At 43.6% G+C, this 22,812-nt stretch overlaps 1 protein-coding gene across 1 annotated transcript; it reads right to left on the reverse strand.

The window, feature by feature from the left end:
- Positions 1-3,780: 3,780 nt before the first annotated feature.
- Positions 3,781-22,475, reverse strand: C2CD4A (C2 calcium dependent domain containing 4A). Its single transcript, XM_081507568.1, has 4 exons — positions 21,468-22,475; positions 19,219-19,415; positions 18,981-19,129; positions 3,781-7,579 (listed from the first exon to the last, which is right to left on the reverse strand). Exons 3-4 carry the CDS (start codon positions 18,989-18,991, stop codon positions 6,424-6,426), a joined length of 1,167 nt encoding a protein of 388 aa, XP_081363694.1. The 5' UTR covers positions 18,992-19,129; positions 19,219-19,415; positions 21,468-22,475; the 3' UTR covers positions 3,781-6,423.
- Positions 22,476-22,812: the final 337 nt, after the last annotated feature.

A 22,812-nucleotide genomic window follows, 5' to 3' on the forward strand; every position in this document is an offset into this window, starting at 1 on the left:
AAATGCTGGGCTGGATGAAGCACAAGCTAGAATCAAGATTTCTGGGAGAAATATCAGTAACCTCAGATAGACAGATGACACCACCCTTATGGCAGAAAGTGAAGAAGAACTAAAGGGCCTCTTGATGAAAGTGAAAGAGGAGAGTGAAAAAGTTGGCTTAAAACTCAACATTAAAAAAACAAAGATCATGGCATCTGGTCCCATCACTTCATGGGAAATAGATGGGGAAACAATGGAAACAGGGACAGACTTTGTTTTTTTTCGGGCTCCAAATCACTGCAGATGGTGACTGCAGCCATGAAATTAAAAGATGCTTACTCCTTGGAAGGAAAGTTATGACCAGTCTAGACAGCATATTAAAAAGCAGAGACATTACTTTGTCAACAAAGGTGTGTCTAGCCAGAGCTGTAGTTTTTCCAGTAGTCACGTATGGATGTGAGAATTGGACCACAAAGAAGGCTGAGTGCCAAAGAATTGATGCTTTCGGACTGTGGTGCTGGAGAAGATTCTTGAGAGTCCCTTGCACTACAAGGAGATCAAACCAGTCATTCCTAAGAAAATCAATCCTGAATATTCATTGGAAGGCCTGATGCTGAAGCTGAAGCTCCAATACTTTGGCCACCTGATGCAAAGAACTGACTCATTGGAAGACCCTGATGCTGGGAAAGATTGAAGGCAGGAGGACAAGGGGATGACCGAGGATGAGATGGTTGGATGGCATCAGGAACTCAGTGGATATGAGTTTGAGCAAGCTCTGAGAGATGACGAAGGACAGGGAAGCCTGGCATGTTGCAGTCCAAGGGGTCGTAAAGAGTTGGACACCACCAAAAACAAGGACAACAAAGATTATTTTACTGTCCTTCACGATGGCTGCCTTTTCTCAGGTATCTTGTGTCCCAGCAGGGAGAGGGAAAGGGCAGAGACACCATCTGCTGACTTCTCCCCATCTTTCATTGGCCATAGTGAGTTGCTTGGCTGTCCTTAGCTGAAAAGGGGCCTGGGAAGGCAACTTTTTGTTCCCTAGCCTCTATAGCACAGAAATTAAAGCAATAAGGGTTTGTATTGTGTTGAAGGAGCCAGACTACAGCATCTACCCCAGGTACACTATGAGTAACTGGCCCAAACTGTCTGTGAGAAGATTTAAGCATACAAGGATAAAAATTTGCTTGAAGTACTTCCTTGCTGGTCCAGTGGCTAAGACTCCATGCTCCCTATGCAAGGGGGCCTGGGTTAAATTCCTGGTCAGGGAACTAAATCCCACATGCAGCAACTAAGACTCATGCAGCCAAATAAATAAAAATAAATAAATATTTTAAATTTTTTGTTTGAAAATTATAACATTGAAGAAAAAAATCATGGTGCTATTTGCTTCCTAATATCCTGAAGGCCTAATCTGACCAGAGTTTGTAATCCTCTCAAATTAATGCCTGACTATTCATGGCACCATATGGGATTTTGCCATGCTAAATTATGCACTGTAGTGAAAAGTGGGTTTATAAGCCCTATTGGCTGCCTCAAGACAATTTCATCTGTTGAGCTAGTAAGTTTGGAGGCAGATCTCCTACATAGCAATGTTGAACCCCACAGGAAGTATTTCTCACTAGTGATAACTTACCAGCAGAATTTCTAGGAAAACACTTGTCAGATCCCCTGGGAGGTCAGGAAGTTCTTAGATCAGGACATTGGATTAAAACATGATAGTAATATGTATGTGATCATAAGAGGCTCAGTGACAGTATACAGGCCTTTCTTAACCATCCAATCTAAGGTAGCCCTTCACCCTGGTCACACTCTTCACCATTAGCACATTCAATTTTCTTAAACACTACTAAAATTATTTGTTTATTGTCTATCTCTTCCCCTGGCTTTGTAAACTTAATTCCCTATGAGCAAGGACCTTTTATGTCTTATTTACATCTACAAATGTAGCATCTTGAACATGATAGGTGTTCTAAATGAACCTCTTAGGTATCTTTTTATCCACTTATATATTTTTATTACTTTAATGTCATAGGGATCACATAGTACCCACTTCTTGCTCTGTCTCTCAAATATCTTTGACTAAAAGAGTAATTTTTACCTAGGTCCTGGGGATGGATTTAGGGAGAATTGTTGAAGTTTGGGTAAAAGAAAATTAGATTCTAAAGAAACAATATTATAGGCATGTTTCAGTCATATTAAAGCTAATATTTTAGGTGTAGAATGCATTGTCTTAGCAAGGCTAAGTGACCAAAATGTTGATTTGATTTTAAATTTGCACTTAATGCTATTTAAATCGCCATATTTCCCACTGTTGTAGAGGTTTTTTTTTTTTTAATATGTTCAGATATTAAACCACAAAGAGACAGGATTGTGCTGTGTCATTCACTGGAAAGATATGGGTACCTAAAGCTCAACCGGAAACATGAGAACTCTTAGAGCAGTTTTCTGCAACCAACAAACTGTTGCCACACACACCCAGCTTCATTATTACTGGGAAAGTTTTTTTTTTTAATCTAAAATATTTTGGCACCTTTTATGCTCAGATAGCTATATTTAGTTATTTTTGTGATGTGACTCTTCCTGTCATCTGGTATTAGCGCACATCTTCAAGGTCATTGTGTTCTGGGATTGGATTGGTTGAAATGGTCCAATAGGAAGCAGACAGACCCACTGCCAGAACACTCGAGGGATCCACTAGAGGGCAGCAAAATACAAACCAAATTTGCCCCTAGAAAGACTGATGTCCTCACAAAAATGTGCTCTACATAAGATTCCTTAAATGCGAAAAATTCACATTAGATTAGTCGTAAAATAATTTATGCACAAGTATTTTTCCTTTCTTGGGAACACTGGTCCAAGAGCAAAATGAAGACAGAATTGTGTGAATAGCTCTTTTACTAATTGTATGCTGCTGCTAAGTCGCTTCAGTCGTGTCCAACTCTGTGCGACCCCATAGACGGCAGCCCAGCAGGCTCCCCCGTCCCTGGGATTCTCTAGGCAAGAACGCTGGAGTGGGTTGCCATTACCTTCTCCAAAGCGTGAAAGTGAAAAGTGACAGTGAAGTCGCTCAGTCGTATCTGACTCTTCGAGACCCCATGGACTGTAGCCTACCAGGCTCTTCCGGCCATGGGATTTTCCAGGCAAGAGTACTGGAGTGGTGTGCCATTGCTTTCTCCTAATTGTATAATATGGGGCAACTGACAATTTGCCTCTCTGGTCCTCTTCTATGATACATGGATTTGTACAAAATGATTCTCAGCATTCTTCTCAACTCTAAAATTACATGGTTTTATGATTAATGATTCTGTTTAAGTCATTTAAAATCTTTTTGATTAGGCTATTATGTTATTTAATCAACTGTGACTTAACATTAATGGAGATTCTGTTTGGGTATTCCCAAACTGTTATTTCATTGAAAACTTAGGTCCCTGATTTGCACTGATTTACCTTCCTAATAAAATTACACTTCTGTCCCCAAATTGTTACTTGTATATAATCTAGTGACAATTGTGGTTATAGTGTTTTCTGGAATAAATTTTATGATTTAGCCATCAGTGCAATCTGTATTTAAAAAAAAAACACATAATGGTATTGTAAATACCCAGGTTGTTCTCAGTTTCCATTTATTAATATTTTTCTTTTAAAGTACTGCATATGTGAACTCAGTATTAGTCACTGTACCAAAATTCTAAATGACTAAGAATGTTTTATATATATTATATACCTGGGTCTCCTTCATTGCAGGTGGATTCTTCACTGTCTGAGCCACCAAGGAAGCCATATATATATATATATTTTTTTTTTTTTTTTCTTAAAGCATTGGTTTGAAGACCAAGGAAACAGTGATTGTGAGTAGATAAAAGAACGTGTTAAAGATATGAACTACTGTGATGTCATCAATCATTTAGTCAATCAATCACTTTGAGCTTCCAGATGTGACTGATTTTGACAGTCAATGAATTCACACTCTTCACATTTGTTCAGTGAATGTCATTATAAATATCTATCATAATAACGCATCTTCAGTTTATGCCTGAGCTATTATTAAAACTGAAACTCTTTTCTAAATAGCATTTTTCATGAGCACCAATGGATAAAACTGTCAGCAGTTTAGTAAAAGCAGAAACCATTTCCAAACCCAGACTGATAATGTAGTCATATTTAACAGTACACCAAATATTTTCAGCCCTCATTTAGGATACATTTTCCTCCTATATGCATAAGAAAGGAAGTAATACGCCTGGCTGGCAATGAATTTGAGGGATGAAGGAAAATCATCCTTTAAAACATAGTAAACCTATTATTGGGCTTCCCTGGTGGCTCAGTGGTAAAGAATCTGCCCATAATGCAGGAGATGTGGGTTCGATCCCTGGGTTGGGAAGGTCCCTTGGAGAAAGAAGTGGCAATCCACTCCAATATTCTTGCCTGGAAAATTTCATGGACAGAGGAGTCCATGGGGTTGCAAGAGTCAGGCACAACTTACTGACTTAAAAAAAAAGTGAAGGTCGCTCAGTATGTCCAACTCATTGTGACCCCATGGCCTACACAGTCCATGGAATTCGCCAGGCCAGAATACTGGAGTCGGTAACCATTTCCTTCTCCAGGGGATCCTCCCAACTCAAGGATTGAGTCCAGGTCTCCCACATTGCAGGTGGATTCTTTTACCAGCTAAGCCACCAGGGAAGCCCAAGTGACTAAACCACCACACAAACCTATTATTACCATCAGAAGCCAGAGGAGGAAGAATAACATTATAGGTGCTCTTGACTCTGCTCTAGCACATTAGGCTCACCTGGTGCCAATGAGACTGGTATCCCTTTTTTCTATGACTCTGAGGTCCTTAGTTTCCACCTCAGTCAATTGTAGACCCAGCTCATCTCAATGCCTGATGTCAGCAGCTTGAGATGATAAATCACTCATTTTAATGTATTTGCTTTTCTACTAGAAGGTGAGAAATATGAGACCTCAGCCTCAGAATCAACAATTTCAGATATAAGTTGCAATTTCACAACACTAGTAAGATAAGCCTTTCAGACATTGTAGTATTACTTATACAGCTTAATGAGGAAAATACTGATAACTTAGGTGCAAATTCTGCTTTATTCTATACCTCCATACTCTCATCTGTAAAATGGGGATATAGCCATACAAGTTTTTAAGGTTGTTTTAAGAATTAAATAAGTTGATATTTGTAAAACTATTACAATTATTATTTAAGCTCAGAATATTAAAACGGTTTCAATTCTTCCTACGTTTTTCCAAGATGTAGCCAAGAGTATGAGATTGGAATTCCTACTAACAGTACACTGTTCACCTTTAACAAGTCAGTTTCTCTTTCTCCATCTCATTTTCTCAATCAAGGTCTAAAACAATGCTTCAAAAGTAGTTCATGTTCTAAGATGGTCTCAATGGATGTTGTGGAATGAACAAACTTCAAAATGAGGATATTGGAGCAAACAGACCAGCAGGAAACCCTCTAACTTCAATACTTCTTGTGATTCATTATCTCTCAATAAGACCCTGGGTAACACAGGAAATGCCACTGGTTATCCACATTGGGAAACACCACTGCAAAACTCCATACTGTTTACTGAAAAAGAATGTTGACAGTATCTGCACAAAATATCCATATAGACAAGTGTGTGTGTGTTAGTCACAGTTGTGTCTGACCCTGTAACCCCTTGGACTGTAGCCTGCAGGCTCTACTGTCTGTGGAATTCCCCAGGCAAGGATACTGGGGGTGGGGGTGGGGGGTGGGGGTGCCATTCTCTTCTTCAGGGGATCTTTCTGATCCATTGCAGGCAGATTCTTTACAGTCTCAGCTACCAGGGAAGCCCCCTCATAGCCAAAGCTATGGTTTTTCCAATAGTCATATATGGATGTGAGAGTTGGATCATAAAGGCTGAGCGCCAAAAAGTTGAGGCTTTTGAATTGTGGTGCTGGAGAAGACTCTTGAGAGTCCCTTGGACAGCAAGGAGATCAAACCAGGCAATCCGGAAGGAAATCAACCCTGAATATTCATTTAAAGCGCTGAAGCTGAAACTCTAATACTTTGGCCATGTGATGCAAAGAGCCAACTCAGTGGGAAAGACCCTGATGCTGGGAAAGATTGAGCGCAGAAGAAGAAGGGGCTGACAGAGGATGAGATGGTTGAATGGCATCGCTGACTCAATGGACATGAGTTTGAGCAAACTCTGGGAGATAATGAAGGACAGGGAAGCCTGGAGTGCTACAGTCCGTGAGGTCTCAAAGACTGTGACACTACTTAGCGACTGAACAACAACACAAAATATAGCATCCTTTATCATGGTAATTAATCCAATATCATCTCTGCCAATACTGGACCTGAGTAAACAAAGGCCTGAGGAGAAGAATGAAAACACATTTATTTTGTACAAAGCGGCTGTCAGTGTCCGAGAGGCCCCGCGGCAGAGCGCGCCCTCAGAGGAGCAGGAGGGGGCCCAGCAGCAGTTCGCCCTGGCCCAGCAGGCGGCCCCGCTCTAGCCAGCGGCCCCGGTTCTCCGCCTTGACGCGCACGGCCAGGCGGCGCACCTCGTCCTCCGAGAGCCCGTCCAAGCACAAGTCCTGCTCCAAGACGGCCCTGCAGCTCCGCCGGACCACGGCGCCCCGCGGCTTCAGGATGAAGCTGATTCTGCAGCCTACGGGGGCGCGGGGCTCCGCTGCTCCTCCAGCCGGGCCCTCGGCATGGAGCAACCGGACACGGAGGCGCCCGCTGGCCCTACTGTACTCGGCGACCAGGCGCAGGGCGCCCCCGGCGCGGCCCAGAGTTACGGTGCCCTCGGCCTTCAGGCGCTCGGGACGCGGATTGGGAGTTGGCGAGGGGGACGCGCTGGGGGCCCACGCCGGGGACCCGGATCCGGAGGGGCCCTCGTTCTCGTCCTCGTCGTCTCCCTCCCCGCTGGAAACAGAGCAGGCGCGGGCCAGGTCTCGGTTCCTCTGGGCACGCAGGACACGGCGCAGCAGCTCCTCGGAAGCGCGCAGGAAGCGGCGGCAGCGGGGCCCGGGGCCCAGCGCGTCCAGGAGGGAGCCACTGCGGGCCTCGGGGGGCGCAATGGGCGCTCTCGCCCGGGGCGTGAGGGGGTCGTCTGCGCCGCCGCCCCCCTCGTAGGTGTGGGCCCGAGGACGGGGCGCGGGCGGGAGCGCGGCTGCGCCCGGGCCCCCGAGGAAGAGCGACTCCCTGCGGCGAGTGTGCGGGCTCTCGAGCAGCGCGCAGAAGCCATAGACAGTGCGCGCCCGGGGCAGGTGCTGCAGCGAGAGTGCGGCTTGCGAGCGCGGGTCCCAGTCCGTGCGGCCAGCGCCGTCGTCAGTCCCTGCTTGTTCGCCCCAGGAGTCTCGGATTGTAGTCAGAGTCGGGCAGGGCGCGAGTCGCGGGGGGATGCAGAACTCGGGGATGCGGTCCGGGGTGAGCACGTTTGCGCACCCGACCGGCGTGGGGGCCGTGGCTCGGCGGGCTCCATCCTGGGAAAGCCAGTTTCTGCCCCGCAGGAGGCGCTCGGGTCCCAAACGGAGCCGCTCCAGGCACCACATCAGGCAGCAGGTGCCGGTTCCTGAGGAAGCTCTGCTGGAGCTGGTCATCCTAAAACGCACAAGCACACACGGATCTCAGAGTGAGATCCTCTGCAGGGCGCAGGAGCTCCGGTCTCCGGTCTCTTCTACTTAGGGGGTGCCTCCTCCTGCCTCCTGTGGAACCAGGCAAACTGCCCCTCACGCTGCTATTGCAGATGTTTCAGTGTTTCCCTGATGGTGAAACAATCGTTCTTCTCTATTCCTCAGTGGTGTACACTTTGGGTTTGTTGCCTTAATCTACACCTGCCCTCGCTGTCCTAAGGCAGAGCTTTTCAACATGTTTGCCTTGCGTTGTCCTTGGTGCCAAGAGGCACTATGCTTGTGCAATGGTTTCCTGAATCCTTGGATTATTTCATGCTAATCCTCAGAGAGATTTAAAATAATTATTGTTCTTTCTAAGATATTCGGCTTGCTCCCCACTTTTAAGCTCAAAGAGCCTCAGAGGAGTCCCCGGGAGAGTTAAGCAAGGCTATGGCCTCTCCTAATATACCTGGGATCCAGCGTCATACAGGTCTCCGCACCGTTCTGCCTGGGGCACCAAACTGTAGAGGTGCACGGCCTCTGGGGAGATCCAAGTTCCTGCGGCGGGGTTCAGTAAAGTTTAAAGGCAGTCGGCCTGAACCTTTATACCTGAGGCCTGGGAAGCCTGCCAATGGGCGGCCTGGATTGGCACAGCTAGGTAACCTGCCGCCAAGCCTTCCAACTTTCGCTCTGCCACGTGGCTGGATTTGCAGTGCAAATTCTAAACATTCAGTTCTGAATGGGGGTGCTTCTGTTTACTTGTGTGCAAAAGAGGGCTCAGTCTTTACTGTATGGCAAAGTCATTGTGAGGATCAATGGGCATACTGAATTGAATCACAGAAGCTCTCTATACCCACCATGAACAGGATACAAAAGTCGAGTTTGTCTCATTCTTAGTTAATATCCTCTCCCAAATCCAGCCTTTAGTCTGCCCAGGTTTCAAAGTTCCCTACCTGCCTTCTGGCTTCCTGTTCTGATTTTAAATCATTTTCCTTTGTTGACTACAAACCACTGTGTGTACAGGGGACTTTATAACTTGCTGGAAATATTCTGCATCTTGATCTGGGTGGGGTTACTGGGTTGTATTCATATGTAAAAAGATAATCTAGCATGCACTTAAGATTAGATATAAGATTATGTATCTTATACCTCAATTTAAAATATAACAACCCACTTCTTAAACCTTGTGTGCTAATTTTTAAATTGTGAAATTATATTCCTGCATATAGCTGGGCTGTTGGACCCATCCTTTGGAGGCACCCTAACCACATCTGGCCTTTCTAGACTGTGCTCACCTGAGAGATCTTTTTCCTTCCTTTTGAAAACTGACCTATGTTCACTTTCTAAGTGACCTTCTTCCAGCTAGCTTAGGTTGAAAGAGATCTGAGGCATTTTGTTTGGGTGTATGTTATTTCTGGGCTTCCCTGGTAGCTCAGTGGTAAAGTATCTGCCTGTGAAGCAGGAGATGCAGGAAGGTCTCCTAGAGAAGGAAATGGCAACCCACTCTAGTATTCTTGCCTGGAAATATCATGGACAGAGGAGTCTGATGGGCTACAGCTCATGGGGTTTCAAAAGAGTCAGACGTTGTCTGAGACAACTAAGAAAAGAATCAGACAACTCACAAAAGAGTCAGACAAAGAAAAAGAGTCAGACTTAACAACAAAACAGCAACATGTTATTTCTGCCTAAGAGTCAGTTCAGTCTCTCAGTCGTGTCCGACTCTTTGTGACCCCATGGACTGCAGCATGCCAGGCTTCCCTGTCCATCACCAACTCCCAGAGTTTATTCAAACTCATGTTCATTGAGTTGGTGATGCCATCCAACCATCTCATCCTCTGTGATCCCCTTCTCCTCCTGCCTTCCATCTTTCCCAGCATCAGGCTGTTTTCCAATGAGTTGGTTGTTTGCATCAGTTGGCCAAAATATTGAAGTTTCAGCTTCAATATCAGTCCTTCCAACGGACATTCAGGACTGATTTCCTTCAGGATTGACTGGTTGGATCTCCTTGCAGTCCAAGGGACTCTCAAGAGTCTTCTCCAACACCACAGTTCAAAAGCATCAATTCTTCAGTGCTCAGCTTTCTTTATAGTCCAACTCTCACATCCATACATAACTACTGGAAAAACCAAAGCTTTGACTAGACTGACCTTTGTTGGTAAAGTAATGTCTCTGCTTTTTAATATGCTGTCTAGGTTGGTGATAACTTTTCTTCCAAGGAGCAAGTGTCTTTCAAATTCATGGCTACAGTCACCATCTGCAGTGATTTTGGAGCCCCAAAAAATAAAGTCTGTCACTGTCTCCACATTTTCCGCATCTATTTGCCATGAAGTGATGGGACCAGATGCCATGATCTTAGTTTTCTGAATGTTGAATTTTAAGCCAACTTTTTCACACTCCTCTTTCACTTTCATTAAGATGCTCTTTAGTTCTTCACTTTCTGCTATAAGAGTGGTGTCATCTGCGTATCTGAGGTTATTGATATTTCTCCTGGCAACCTTGGTTCCATCTTGTGCTTCATCCAGTCCAGCATTTAAGTTAAATAAGTCCATGCATATAAGTTAAATAAGCAGGGTGACAGTATACTCCCTTGATGTACTCCTTTCCCGATTTGGAAGCGGTCTGTTGTTCCATATCCAGTTGTAACTGTTGCTTCTTGACCTACAGACAGATTTCTCAGGAGACAGGTCAGGTGGTCTGATATTCCCATCGCTTTAAGAATTTTCTACAGTTTGTTGTGATCCACACAGTCAAAGGCTTTGGCATAGTCAATAAAGCAGAAATAGATGTTTTTCTGGAACTCTCTTGCTTTTTTGATGATCCAACGGATGTTGGCAATTTGTTCTCTGGTTCCTCTGCCTTTTGTAAAACCAGCTTGAACATCTGGAAGTTCTCAGTTCACATACTGTTGAAGCCTGGCTTGGAGAATTTTGAGCATTATTTGCTAAAGTGTGAGATGAGTGCCATTGTGCGATAGTTTGAGCATTCTTTGGCACTGCCTTTCTTTGGGTTTGGAATGAAAACTGACCTTTCTCAGTCCCGTGGCCACTGTTGAGTTTTCCAAATTTGCTGGTATATTGAGTGCAGCACTTTTACAGCATCATCTTTTAGGATTTGAAATAGCTCCACTGGAATTCCATCACCTCCACTAGCTTTGTTCATAGTGATGCTTCCTAAGGCCCACTTGACTTCACACTCCAGGATGTCTGGCTCTAGGTGAGTGATCACACCATCTTGATTATCTGGGTCGTGAAGATCTTTTTTGTACAGTTCTTCTGTGTATTCTTGCCACTTCTTCTTAATATCTTCTGCTTCTATTAGGTCCCTACCACTTCTGTCCTTTAGTGTGCCCATCTTTGCATGAAATGTTCCCTTGGTATCTCTAATTTTCTTGAGGAGATCTCTAGTCTTTCCCAATCTGTTGTTTTCCTCTATTTCTTTGCACTGATCGCTGAGGAAGGCTTTCTTATCTCTCCTTGCTATTCTTTGAAACTCTGCATTCAAATGGGTATATCTTTCCTTTTCTCCTGCCTTTCACTTCTCTTCTTTTCATAGCTATTTGTAAGGCCCCCTCAGACAACCATTTTGCCTTTTTGCATTTGTTTTTCTTGGGGATGGGTCTTGATCACTGCCTCCCGTACAATATCAAAATCTCCATCCATAGTTCTTCAGGCACTCTATCAGATCTAATCCCTTGAATCTATTTCTCATTTCCATTGTATAATTGTAAGGGATTTGATTTAGGCCATACCTGAATGGTCTAGTGGTTTTCCCTACTTTCTTCAATTTAAGTCTGAATTTGGCAATAAGGAGTTCATGATCTGAGCCACAGTCAGCTCCTGGTCTTGTTTTTGCTGACTTAGATCTTCTCCATCTTTGGCTGCAAGAAATATAATCAGTCTGATTTCAGTACTGAGCATCTGGTGATGTCCATGTGTAGAGTCGTCTCTTGTGTTGTTGGAAGAGGGTGTTTGCTATGACCAGTGCATTCTCTTGGCAAAACTCTTAGCCTTTGCCCTACTTCTTGCTACACTCCAAGGCCAAACTTGCCTGTTACTCCAGGTGTTTCTTGACTTCCTACTTTTGCATTCCAGTCCCCTATAATGAAAAGGATGTTTTTGGGGGGTGTTTGTTCTAGAAGGTCTTGCAGGTCTTCATAGAACCATTCAACTTCAACTTCTTCAGCATTACTGGTCGGGGCATAGACTTGGATTACCGTGATATTGAATGGTTTGCCTTGGAAATGAACAGAGATCATTCTGTTGTTTTTGAGATTGCATCCAAGTACTGCATTTTGGACTCTTTTGTTGACCATGATGGCTACTCCATTTCTTCTAAGGGATTCTTTCCCGCAGTAGTAGATATAACGGTCATCTGAGTTAAATTCACCCATTCCAGTCCATTTTACTTTGCTGATTCCTAAAATGTTGATGTTCAGTCTTGCCATCTCCTGTTTGACCACTTCCAATTTGCCTTGATTCATGACCTAACATTCCATGTTCCTATGCAATATTGCTCTTTACAGGATTGGCCTTAACTTCCATCACCAGTCACATACACAGCTGGGTATTGTTTTTGCTTTGGCTCCATCTCTTCATACTTTCTGTAGTTACTTCTCCACTGATCTCCAGTAGCATATTGGGGACCTACCGACCTGGGGAGTTCATCCTTCAGTGTTCTATCATTTTGCCTTTTCATACTGTTCATGGGGTTCTCAAGGCAAGAATACTGAAGTGGTTTGCCATTCCCTTCTCCAGTGGACCATGTTTTGTCAGAACTCTCCACCGTGACCTGTCCATCTTGGGTGGCCCTACACAGCATTGCTCATAGTTTCACTGAGTTAGACAAGGTGGCTGTGTGGTACTGGAGTGACTTTGATGTCCAAGGGCAAAGGAGAAGCCCCAGCAAGACAGTAGGAGCGGCGAAATTGCGTTTAGAATCAAACCCCATACCCACCAGAGACACTCAGAGGGCTCAAACAAACCTTGTGTGCACCAGGACCCAGAGACCGCACAGAGACTGAGACAGAACTGTGTTTGAGTGTCTCCTGCAGAAGTACGGGTCAGCATTGGATTGCTACAGGGGCAGGGGCTCTGGGTGCAGTAAACCTTGGTATGTCATAAGCCCTCTTGGAGGAGGTCGCCATTAACCCCAACATAGAGCCACCAGAACTTACACAGGACTGGGAAACAGACTCTTAGTGGGCACAAATAAAATCTTGTGCACACCAGGACCCAGGAGAAAGGAGCAATGACCCCACAAGAGACTGACCCAGACTTGCCTGTGAGTGTCCAGGAGTCTCCAGTGGAGGCATGGGTCAGCAGTGGTCTGCTGCAGGTTTGGGGGCACTGAGTGTAGCATGGGACCTCCTTCGAGGTCACCATTATCTTCATTACTTCCACCATAGTTTGGCCTCAGGTCAAATAACAGGGAGGGAACACAGCTCTGCCCATCGACAGAAAATTAAGGATTTACTGAGCATGGCCCTGCCCATCAGAACAAGACTCAGTTTTCCCCTCTGTCAGTCTCTCCCATCGGGAAGCTTCCATAAGCCTCTTATTCTTCTCCATTAGAGGGTAATGGGATTAGTGACCTTAAAAAAGAGACCCAGGAGAAGTCCTTGGTAGTAATAATACCCATCTATCTATTGTTATTGTTCTTGTTCTTGTTTATTCACTAAGTTGTGGCCAACTTTCTGCAACACCATGGACATTAGCCTCCAAGGCTCCTCTGTCCGTGGGATTTCCCAGGCAAGAATACTGGAGTGGGTTACCATTTCCTTCTCTCGGGGAACTTCCCTACCCAGGGATCGAACTGGTGTCTCCTGTGTCTCCTGCATTGCAGGAAGCCTCTTTACCACTGAGCCACCAGGGAAGCCCATACAATAAGATAATGCAGATGAAAAGTTTAGCATAGAGCCTGATATACACAATGTCAGATATTTATTGTTAGTATGGAGGAGAGCAAATGTTGATTAGTCCATTTATTCATTCAAAGTGATATTTACTGAATGCATCCTGGCTTCCAGCCACTATGCTAGGCAGGTAGATCCTGCTGTACAAGATCATATTAGCTATGTGCACCTGTCAGAAGAGGAATGAAATAATGCGGGTGGCATATTTGAACTTTGTCTGGCTGAGGCAGAAACGAGAAGAGACTGTTGAACACTGTTTATATATCTAGCCTGAGGGCAGGGTTGGTATGTCCTTGAGTTTGCCATGCCCTTGACTACCTACTTTGTCTTTACATGAGCTCCACTCCTGGCCAAATTTCTTCTTGTTGTTGTTCAGTTGCTAGGTCGTGTCCGACTCTTTGCAACCCCATGGACTGCAGCACGCCAGGCTTCCCTGTCCTTCACTATCTCCCTGACTTTGCTCAAACTCATATCCACTGAATCGGTGGTGCCATCCAACCATCTCATCCTCTGTTGTCCCCTTCTCCTCCTGCCTTCAATCTTTTCCAGCAGCAGGGTCTTTTCCAATGAGTTGGCTCTTCACATCAGGTGGCCAAAGTAAGGTCACTTGACTTCACACTCCAAGATGTCTGGCTTTAGGTGAGTGACCATACCATCATGGTTATTTGTTCATTAAGACCTTTCTTGTATAATTCTTTTGTGTGTTCTTGCCACATCTTCTTAATCTCTTATGCTTCTCTTAGGTCCTTACCATTTCTGTCCTTTATTGTGCCCATCTTTGCACTAAATGTTCCCTTGGTATCTTTAATTTTCTTGAAGAGACCTCTAGTCTTTCCTATTCCATTTTGTTCCTCTGTTTCTTTACATTGTTCACTTAAGAAGGGTTTCTTATCTCTCCTTGCTGTTCTTTGAAACTCTGCATTCAAATGGGTATATCTTTCCTTTTCTCCTTTGCTGTTGGTTTCTCTTCTTTTCTCAGCTATTTGTAAGGCCTCCTCAGACAACTATTGTGCCTTTTTGCATTTCTTTTTCTTGGGAATGGTTTTGATCACCGTCTGCTGTAGAATGTTATGAACCTCCATCCACTGTTGTTGATCACTCACTCAGTAATATCTGACCCTTTGCGACCCCATGGACTGAAGCATGCCAGGCTTCCCTGTCCTTCACTATCTCCCAGAGCTTGCTCAAACTCATGTCCATTGAGTTGCTGATGCCATCCAACCATCTCATCCTCTGTCATCCCCTTTTGCTCCTGACCTCAATCTTTCCTAGCATCAGGGTCTTTTCTAATGAGTCAGCCCTTCACATCAGGTGGCCAAAGAATTGGAGCTTCAGCTTAGCATCAGTTCTTTCAGTGAATATTCAGGACTGATTTCCTTCAGGATTGACTGGTTGGATCTCCTTGCAGTCCAAGGGACTCTCAAGAGTCTTCTCCAACACCACAGTTCAAAAGCATCAATTCTTCAGTGCTCAGCCTTCTTTATGGTCCAACTCTCACATGCATACATGACTACTGGAAAAATCATAGCTTGACTATATAGACCTTTGTTGGCAAAATAATGTCTCTACTTTTTAATATGCTGTCTAGGTTTGTCATAGTTCTTCTTCAAAGGAGCAATTGCCTTTTAATTTTGTGGCTGAAGTCACTATCTGCAGCGATTTTGGAACCCAAGAAAACAACGTCTGTCACTGTTTCCATTGTTTCCCCATCTATTTGACATGAAGTGATGGGACCAGATGCCATGATCTTAGTTTTTTGAATGTTGAGTTTTAAGCCAGGTTTTTCACTCTCCTCTTTTACCTTCATCAAGAGACTCTTTAGTTCCTCTTCATTTTCTGCCATAAGGGTGATGTCATCTGCATATCTGACATTATTGATATTTCTCCCAGAAATCTTGATTCCAGCTTCTGCTTCATCCAGCACGGCATTTCTAATGATGTACTCTGCACATAAGTTAAATAAGCATGGTGACAATATACTCCCTTGACATATTCTTTTCCTAATTTGGAACAAGTCCGTTGTCCCATGTCCAGTTCTGACTGTTGCTTCTTGACCTGCATACAGGTTTTGCAAGAGGCAGATTAGGTGGTTTGGAATTCCCATCTCTTGAATTTTCTACAGTGTGTTGTGATCCACACAGTCAAAGGCCTTAGCATAGTCAATGAAGCAGAAGTAGATGTTTTTCTGGAATTCTCTTGCTTTTTCTATGATGCAGCAGATGTTGTCAATTTAATCTCTGGTTCCTCTGCCTTTTCTAAATCCAGCTTGAACATCTGGAAGTTCTCAGTTCATGTAGTATTGAAAACTGGCTTGGAGAAGTTTGAGCATTACTTTGCTAGTGTATGAGATGAGTGCAATTGTGCAGTAGTTTGAACATTCTTTGGCATTGCCCTTCTTTGGGACTGGAATGAAAACTGACCTTTTCCAGTCCTGTGGCCACTGCTGAGTTTTCCAAATTTGCTGGCATACTGAGTGCAGCACTTTCACAGCATCATCTTTTAGGATTTGAAATAGCTCCACTGGAATTCCATCACCTTCACTAGCTTTGTTTGTAGTGATGCTTCCTAAGACTCACTTGACTTCGAACTCCAGGATGACTGGCTCTAGGTGAGTGATCACACCATCATGGTTATCTGGGGCATTAACATCTTTTTTTGCATAGTTCTTCTGTCCTTGAATCTATTTGTCATTTCTACTGTATAATTATAAGGGATTTGATGTAGGTCATATCTGAATGGTCTAGTGGTTTTCCCTACTTTCTTCAATTTAAGTCTGAATTTGGCAATAAGGAGTTCATGATCTGAGCCACAGTCTGCTCCCAGTCTTGTTTTTGCTGACTGTATAGAGTGCTCCATATTTGACTTCAAAGTATATAATCAGTCTGGTTTCAGTATTGACCATCTGGTGATGTCCATGTGTAGATTCCCCTTTTGTGTTGTTGGAAGTGGGTGTTTGCTATGACCAGTGCGTTCTCCTGGCAAAAGTCTGTTAGACTGTGCCCTGCTTCATTTTGTACTCCAAGGCCAAACTTATCTATTACTCCGGATATTTCTTGACTTCCTACTTTGCGTTCCAGTGCCCTATAATGAAAAGGACAACTCTTTTGGGTGTTAGTTTTAGAAGGTCTTGTAGTTCTTCATAGAACTATTGGACTTAAGCTTCTTCAGCATCAGTGGTTGGGGCATAGCCTTGGATTACTGTGATATTGAATAGTTTGCCTTGGAAATGAACAGAGATCATCCTGTCATTTTTGAGATTTCACTCAAATACTGCATTTCAGACTCTTTTGTTGAGTATGAGGGCTACTCCATTCCTTCTAAGTGATTCTTGCCCACAGTAGTAGATACAGTGGTTATCTGAGTTAAATTCACCCATTCCGTCCATTTTAGTTCACTGATTCCTAAAATGTAGGTATTCACTTGTGCCATTTTCTGTTGACCACATCCAATTTACCTTGATTCATGGACCTAACATTCCAGGTTCCTATGCAATATTGTTCTTTACAGCATCAGAATATACTTTCACCACCAGTGAAAGTGAAAGTCTCTCCGTCATGTCTGCCTCTTTTTGACCCCATGGACTACACAGTCTATGGAATTCTCCAGGCTAGAATATTGGAGTGGGTAGCCTTTCCCTTCTCCAGGGGATCTTCTCAATCCAGGGATTGAACCCAGGTGTCCCACACTACAGGCAGATTCTTTACCAACTGAGCTATCAGGGAAGCCCTTCACCACCAGACACATCCACAACTGGGTGTCCTTTCCACTTTGGCTCAGCCTCTTCATTATTTTTGGAGCTGTTTCTCTACTCTTTCCCATTAGCACACTGGGCACCTACTGACCTGGTGGGCTCATCTTTCAGTTTCATATCTTTTCACCTTTTCATACTGTTCATGGGGTTCTCAAGGTAAGAATTCTGAAGTGGTTTGCCATTCCCTTCCAATGGACCATGTTTTGTCAGAACTCTCCACCATGTCCCATCTGTCTTGGGTGACCCCGCACAGTGTGACTCATAGCTTCATTGAGTTACACAAGGCTGTGATCCATGTGATCATTTTGGTTAGTTTTCCTTGATTGTGGTTTTCATTCTGGAGGCCATGTGATTGTAATTCTTGCTTCTTCTGTCTGCCCTCTGAGGAATGAGAATAAGAGACAAATGCAAGCTTCCTGATGGGAGAGATTGGCTGGGGAAAACTGGATCTTGCTGTGGTAGACAAGGCCATTCGCAGTAAATCTTTAATCCAACTTTCTGCTGATGGGTGGCACTGTGCTCCCTCATTGTAGTCTGACCTGAGGTGGCCCAGAACTTGAGCATGCAGTCTCTGTGTGCTTAGTCGCTCAGTTGTGTCCGACTCTTTTTGACCCCATGGACCCTACGTAGCCTGCCAGGCTCCTCTGTCCATGGGTATTATGCAGGCAAGAATACTGGAGTGGGTTGCCATGCCCTACTCCAGGGGATCTTCCCAAGCCAGGGAGTGAACCCAGGTCTCCCACACTGCATGCAGTCTCTATGGTGGGGCTAATGACGACCTCCTCCAAGAGGACTTAGGCCATGCCTCTCAGGCCTTCTGCGCTTCTGGCCCTGCGGCAGGCCTTTTGTTGACCCACACCTCTGCAGGAGACCCTCCAACACTCAGAATCTCTTGTGGGGGTCACTGCTCCTTTCTCCTGTTTCCTGGTGCACACCAGGTTTTGCTTGTGTGCTCCAAGCATCTCTCGAGGGTATGAGGTTTGATTTTAATGTGATTGCTCCCCTTCTACTGTCACGTCACAGCTTCTCCTTTGTCCTTGGATGTGGGGTATCTATTTTTTTTTTTGCCTTGGGTCACTGTTAAACCTATGGGAGAATGTTCACCAATTATACACTCAAGGGTCACGTGATTGTGTTTTGACTCATCTTTTCTCAGGAGGCAAGATGCTGTTAGCTCTGCAAATGAGAGCCCAGAGAGCCCTGGATTAAAACAGTGAGGCTCACAGTCTGAGAAGCTGTCTGAGAAGTGGTTAAGCAAAGCTGTGTTGTGGAGGGAGAGATGAATTAGGGGTAAAGAAACATAGACTTTGGAGTTATCCATCCTCAGTTCAAATATTATGCAGCTTTTTAACTATGGAACTGTGGGCAAGCTAATGAACTTCTCTGAGCTGAAGTTGTATAATGGCAGTTACAAGGCCTACCACACATGGTCATTGTGAGGGTTAAATGCATGAAACACCCGGCACATAGTAAGTGTTGGCTATCACTTAGCAGTTATTATTATATGAGTCTGCTTGGTTAAGGATTAGGTGATTCACACACGGATTCCCTTAAAAACATTTCTCTTTCTGGCCAAGCCAAGTGGATTTGCTTTGTTTTTATTAATAAATCACCTTCTTCAATTACACTTTGGAAACATTTCCTATATGAGATGTCTTGAAAACAGCAGAAACATGCCCTTGCATGGTTGGTCCCCTGTGACCACATTAAGCCTAATGTTTTACTTACCTCAGAAGCATGATCCATGCAGTACTTGGGCGGTTTGTCTAACAGGACGAGGGTCTGTTCATGGAACACCCAGATCTGTTCAGGGGAAGACTGTCATTATCCGAGCTCACAGCTATGGGAACATTCAGTGATGGAGCTGAAAAACAATTCTGCAAAGCAAGCATAAATAGATCACTCACCATCAAGGTCAGAGGTGCTCTTGGAGTAGAAGACAGACCATTTAAAGCAGACCTTGAACTTTCCTGGTGGTACAGTGACTAAGACTCCATGCTCCCAATGCAGGGGGCCCAGGTTCAATCCCTGGTCAGGAAACTAGATTCCGCATGCTGCAGCTAAATATCCCACGTGTTGCCATGAAAATGAATGATTCTTTATGTCACAGTTAAGACCCGGCTCAGCCAAATAAATCAACAAATATTAAAAAATAAAGCAGACCTGCAAGATAACATATAGATGTCAAGGAAAGCAAGAAGAAAGTTTATAACCAAATAAAATACCGGTGTTCTGACTTACTCATCTCGTTCAACAGAATTAGAGTGTGAAGTAATGCAAAGTACACAGACTAGGGAATTGGGACACTTGGATTTTAGCTCTGATAGTAACTTCCTGAGGGACTTTGGCTAGTCCCTTAATTCTCTCTCACACTCAGTGTCTCCATCTGCCAAAGGAGGGGGTTGGATTGACCAGATGATATTTGATCTCTTCTCTGACATTCTGCAATCCTCTTACAAGCCTTCTCCCAGTTAAACTGCCAAACTTTTCTGAAAAACCACGGTACCATTCTTATTCTCTAGCTTTCTCCTCCGTTTCCTTTTTCTGCCAAATCCCTTTGTTTTTCTAAACAAAGTCGAGGTCTAGGAGGAATGGGTGTGGGTAGGAGGTAGTAGTATGACACTACAATTTCTTATTTTTCAGTCTTTAAGCAAAAGGCACCAAGGTCTAAAGTGTCCCTAATTTTGACGTTTTAAAAAAACATAAATATTTTGCTAATCAGTTTTTATTGCTCAATCCCTCCTTGCAGTGTAGCTTTGTGATTGCCTTTGTCAAACTTCTCATTGTTCTGAAGCCGGAATGAATATAAGAGCTATAATTAATAGAATGCTTATGTTTTTTAGTTAACCTGTGTGTCCAAATTCCTTTTGGTATAGTGCTAATAGTCCTTTGGTACAGGGCTAATGATGCTTCTTTCATTAGTTATGGTTTGTTTTGGATTAGGATTTTTTCAAGAAGTATATGAAATTTGGAGCATTACTCTCTGCACGTAATAACCAATTCCTCAAAATATACTTAAAAAGTAAAATATTAAAACTTACAAGCTTTTTATCCTATATGGTAATAGCATTATTTGTAGTGACCATTTTGAGCTGAATTTTTCTACTCTGAGATTTTCCATTCTGTCAGTACCCTTTCAAAACAACATCTCTGAGAATTATTACTAGCCTGGTGGTGACTTGACTCTACTTATTAAAAGAGAAAAAGTGGCAGTGCTCAGGGAGCTAAGGGAAAGAAATACCTGCTGTGTAGTTTTATGTAAATTATTTAATTTTATGTAAATCAGTGACTCTAATTTTCCTATAAATGAAGACAGTACTATTATCTGCATTACTTGTCTCGCAGACCTTTTGTGAGGATTACTTGAAAATGTATACCTTGGCATAATACTGGAATGATAGCTCATGAGGTACAACTGCAGAAGTATTAATAAAATGGAATTGTGCTTATAAAGGTAGGCATATGCATTATGTTACATTCTTTCAAAGTGTAAAGTACCATAAAAGTACAAGAAGTTATTGTTACGCAAGGATTAGTATTGCCCACTTCTCCCAGCAAATTTCCCCTTCTGTTCCATTTCCTTGACCACACTCTTCGGCTTGTGACATCTCTTTTATCCTCTTGCAGTTATTCATATATCCTTGCATTGTTTGTTTCTCAACTTTTTCTGGTGCACGCCTATCTCAGTAAGAATGTATGGATATCTGTACGGATCTATCTATACATCTTTTTTTTGATTCTTCTCAGTGCATAGTTGGTGTGCATGTGCAAGAGGAGAGGGGTGGTTGGGAGCAGATTAGAAACAACTTTGGGACAGGTTAGCAGGTGATTGTGTAGTATGGATGAGATATAAAGAGAATTTAGGAAATATGAAAAAGCAGAAGAGACACGTTTGGCTGTTAATTGGTTGTGGATGGTAAAGGAATGAAGTATGAAGTGCTTCAAAATACATCCTAGGTATTTTGTTAGGGTGACTGAGCTAGGAAAAACAAATGGTTAAGGTTTTATTTTCTGTTGGCTGGAGTGAAGGATGAAGGTGGTTATCAATAGCATTAGTACTGCTTAATGTTGATTTTTTCTTTTACATCCATTTGACAGAACACCAATTCTAGATATTTTGACTTTCTTCTCCAGTGAACTTTGTATTTAAGGAATGATTTTTATTTTTGATCCTCTTATTATCTGTTCAGGCTGCTATTACAGAATACCACAGACCTGGTGGTTTAAAAATAATACAATTTTCACAGTTCTTGAAGTTAGCAAGTTCAAGATCAAGGTGCCAGTTGATTCCGTCTAGTGAGGGCCCACTTCCTGGTTCATAGATGTCAGTCTTCTTGCTGTAAGTTCACGTGGCAGAAGGGGTGAGGGAGCTCTCTGGGGTCTCTTTCATAGGGGTACTAATCCCATCCATGAGGGCTCTACTTAATTACCTAATGACCTAATTATCTCCCAAAGGCCCCACTTCCTAATACTATGACAGTAGAGGTTAGAATTTCAACATTTGCATGTTGATGTTTGACAGAAAACAACAAAATTCTGTAAAGCAATTATCCTTCAGTTAAATAAAAAGAATTTCAACATTTGAATCTGGGGGTTACACAACGTCCATATAAGTTGTTTAAGAGCAATTCACACAAAGTTTTTCAGACATGTGCAGCGAAGCATTTAATAAACATGTGACCACAAATAATCTTATCCCTCAGGTTTATGTTTGTAAACTATCTCAACAGGTTTCTTGAAATTAATTTTAAAAAATATCCTGTTCTCTGAAGACAACTGGCTTGTCAATGAATGACTAAATTTTACTAAAAGTCCTTGAATTATAAAAGCCTCATTTTCAAAAAGTCTTGGCACACCCGAAATAGTTCAATGATTGAAAGAGATGAAGTTAACAGCTAACCTACACTTAAAGGGAAAAAAAAAAAGGAAGTATAACTTCATTTTTTTCTTTATTTCCTTAACTTAGTTTGTAATTAAGAAGTGACTCCTGAATTAACTAAGAGCCAATCAGGCACAGAAGGGAGTAAAAGAACGAGTTAACGAAATGCATACTGAGTTCCCATTCTCCAATCCTATGATGCAGTTGTTTCCCCTCCTCCCGCTTGTAAATTACTGAAGTGTGTTTTTCCGGAAGCAAAAGGAGGCAAAGAGCTGGTGCCAGGTGCGGCTGATGTGTACCAGAACGAGGCTGCAGGGTCTCCTATTTTCCCCTCCTGAACAGATGGTTACTTATGAGGCTGCGCAGTGTGGACTGGAGGCCTGGGAGGCGCCGGGTAGCCATTCGGTCGGCTCCGGCACCGCACAGCTGCTTCCCACCCGGACGACGGAGCCCTTCGGTCCTCGAGTCAAAAGAAGGCAACTCAGAGGAAGCAGAGACCGCAAAGATGTCCCCGTGCTCAGTAACTCTTGCCTCCCTTTTCTTTCTCTAACATCTCTCTCCTCTGGTGCTGGCCGCTGAGGCAAGCCCCAAAGCAGCTTCTCCGCCGCTCCGCCCGCTGTCAGGTGCTCCGGCGGCCTGCGGCCAGAGGGTCACGAGTTTGCGACGCGCTCCCAAAGCTCC

Source organism: Giraffa tippelskirchi, chromosome 7 (genome assembly GCF_054371585.1).
Source record: "Giraffa tippelskirchi isolate mGirTip1 chromosome 7, T2T-mGirTip1v1.2.pri, whole genome shotgun sequence".
NCBI lineage: Eukaryota > Metazoa > Chordata > Mammalia > Artiodactyla > Giraffidae > Giraffa > Giraffa tippelskirchi.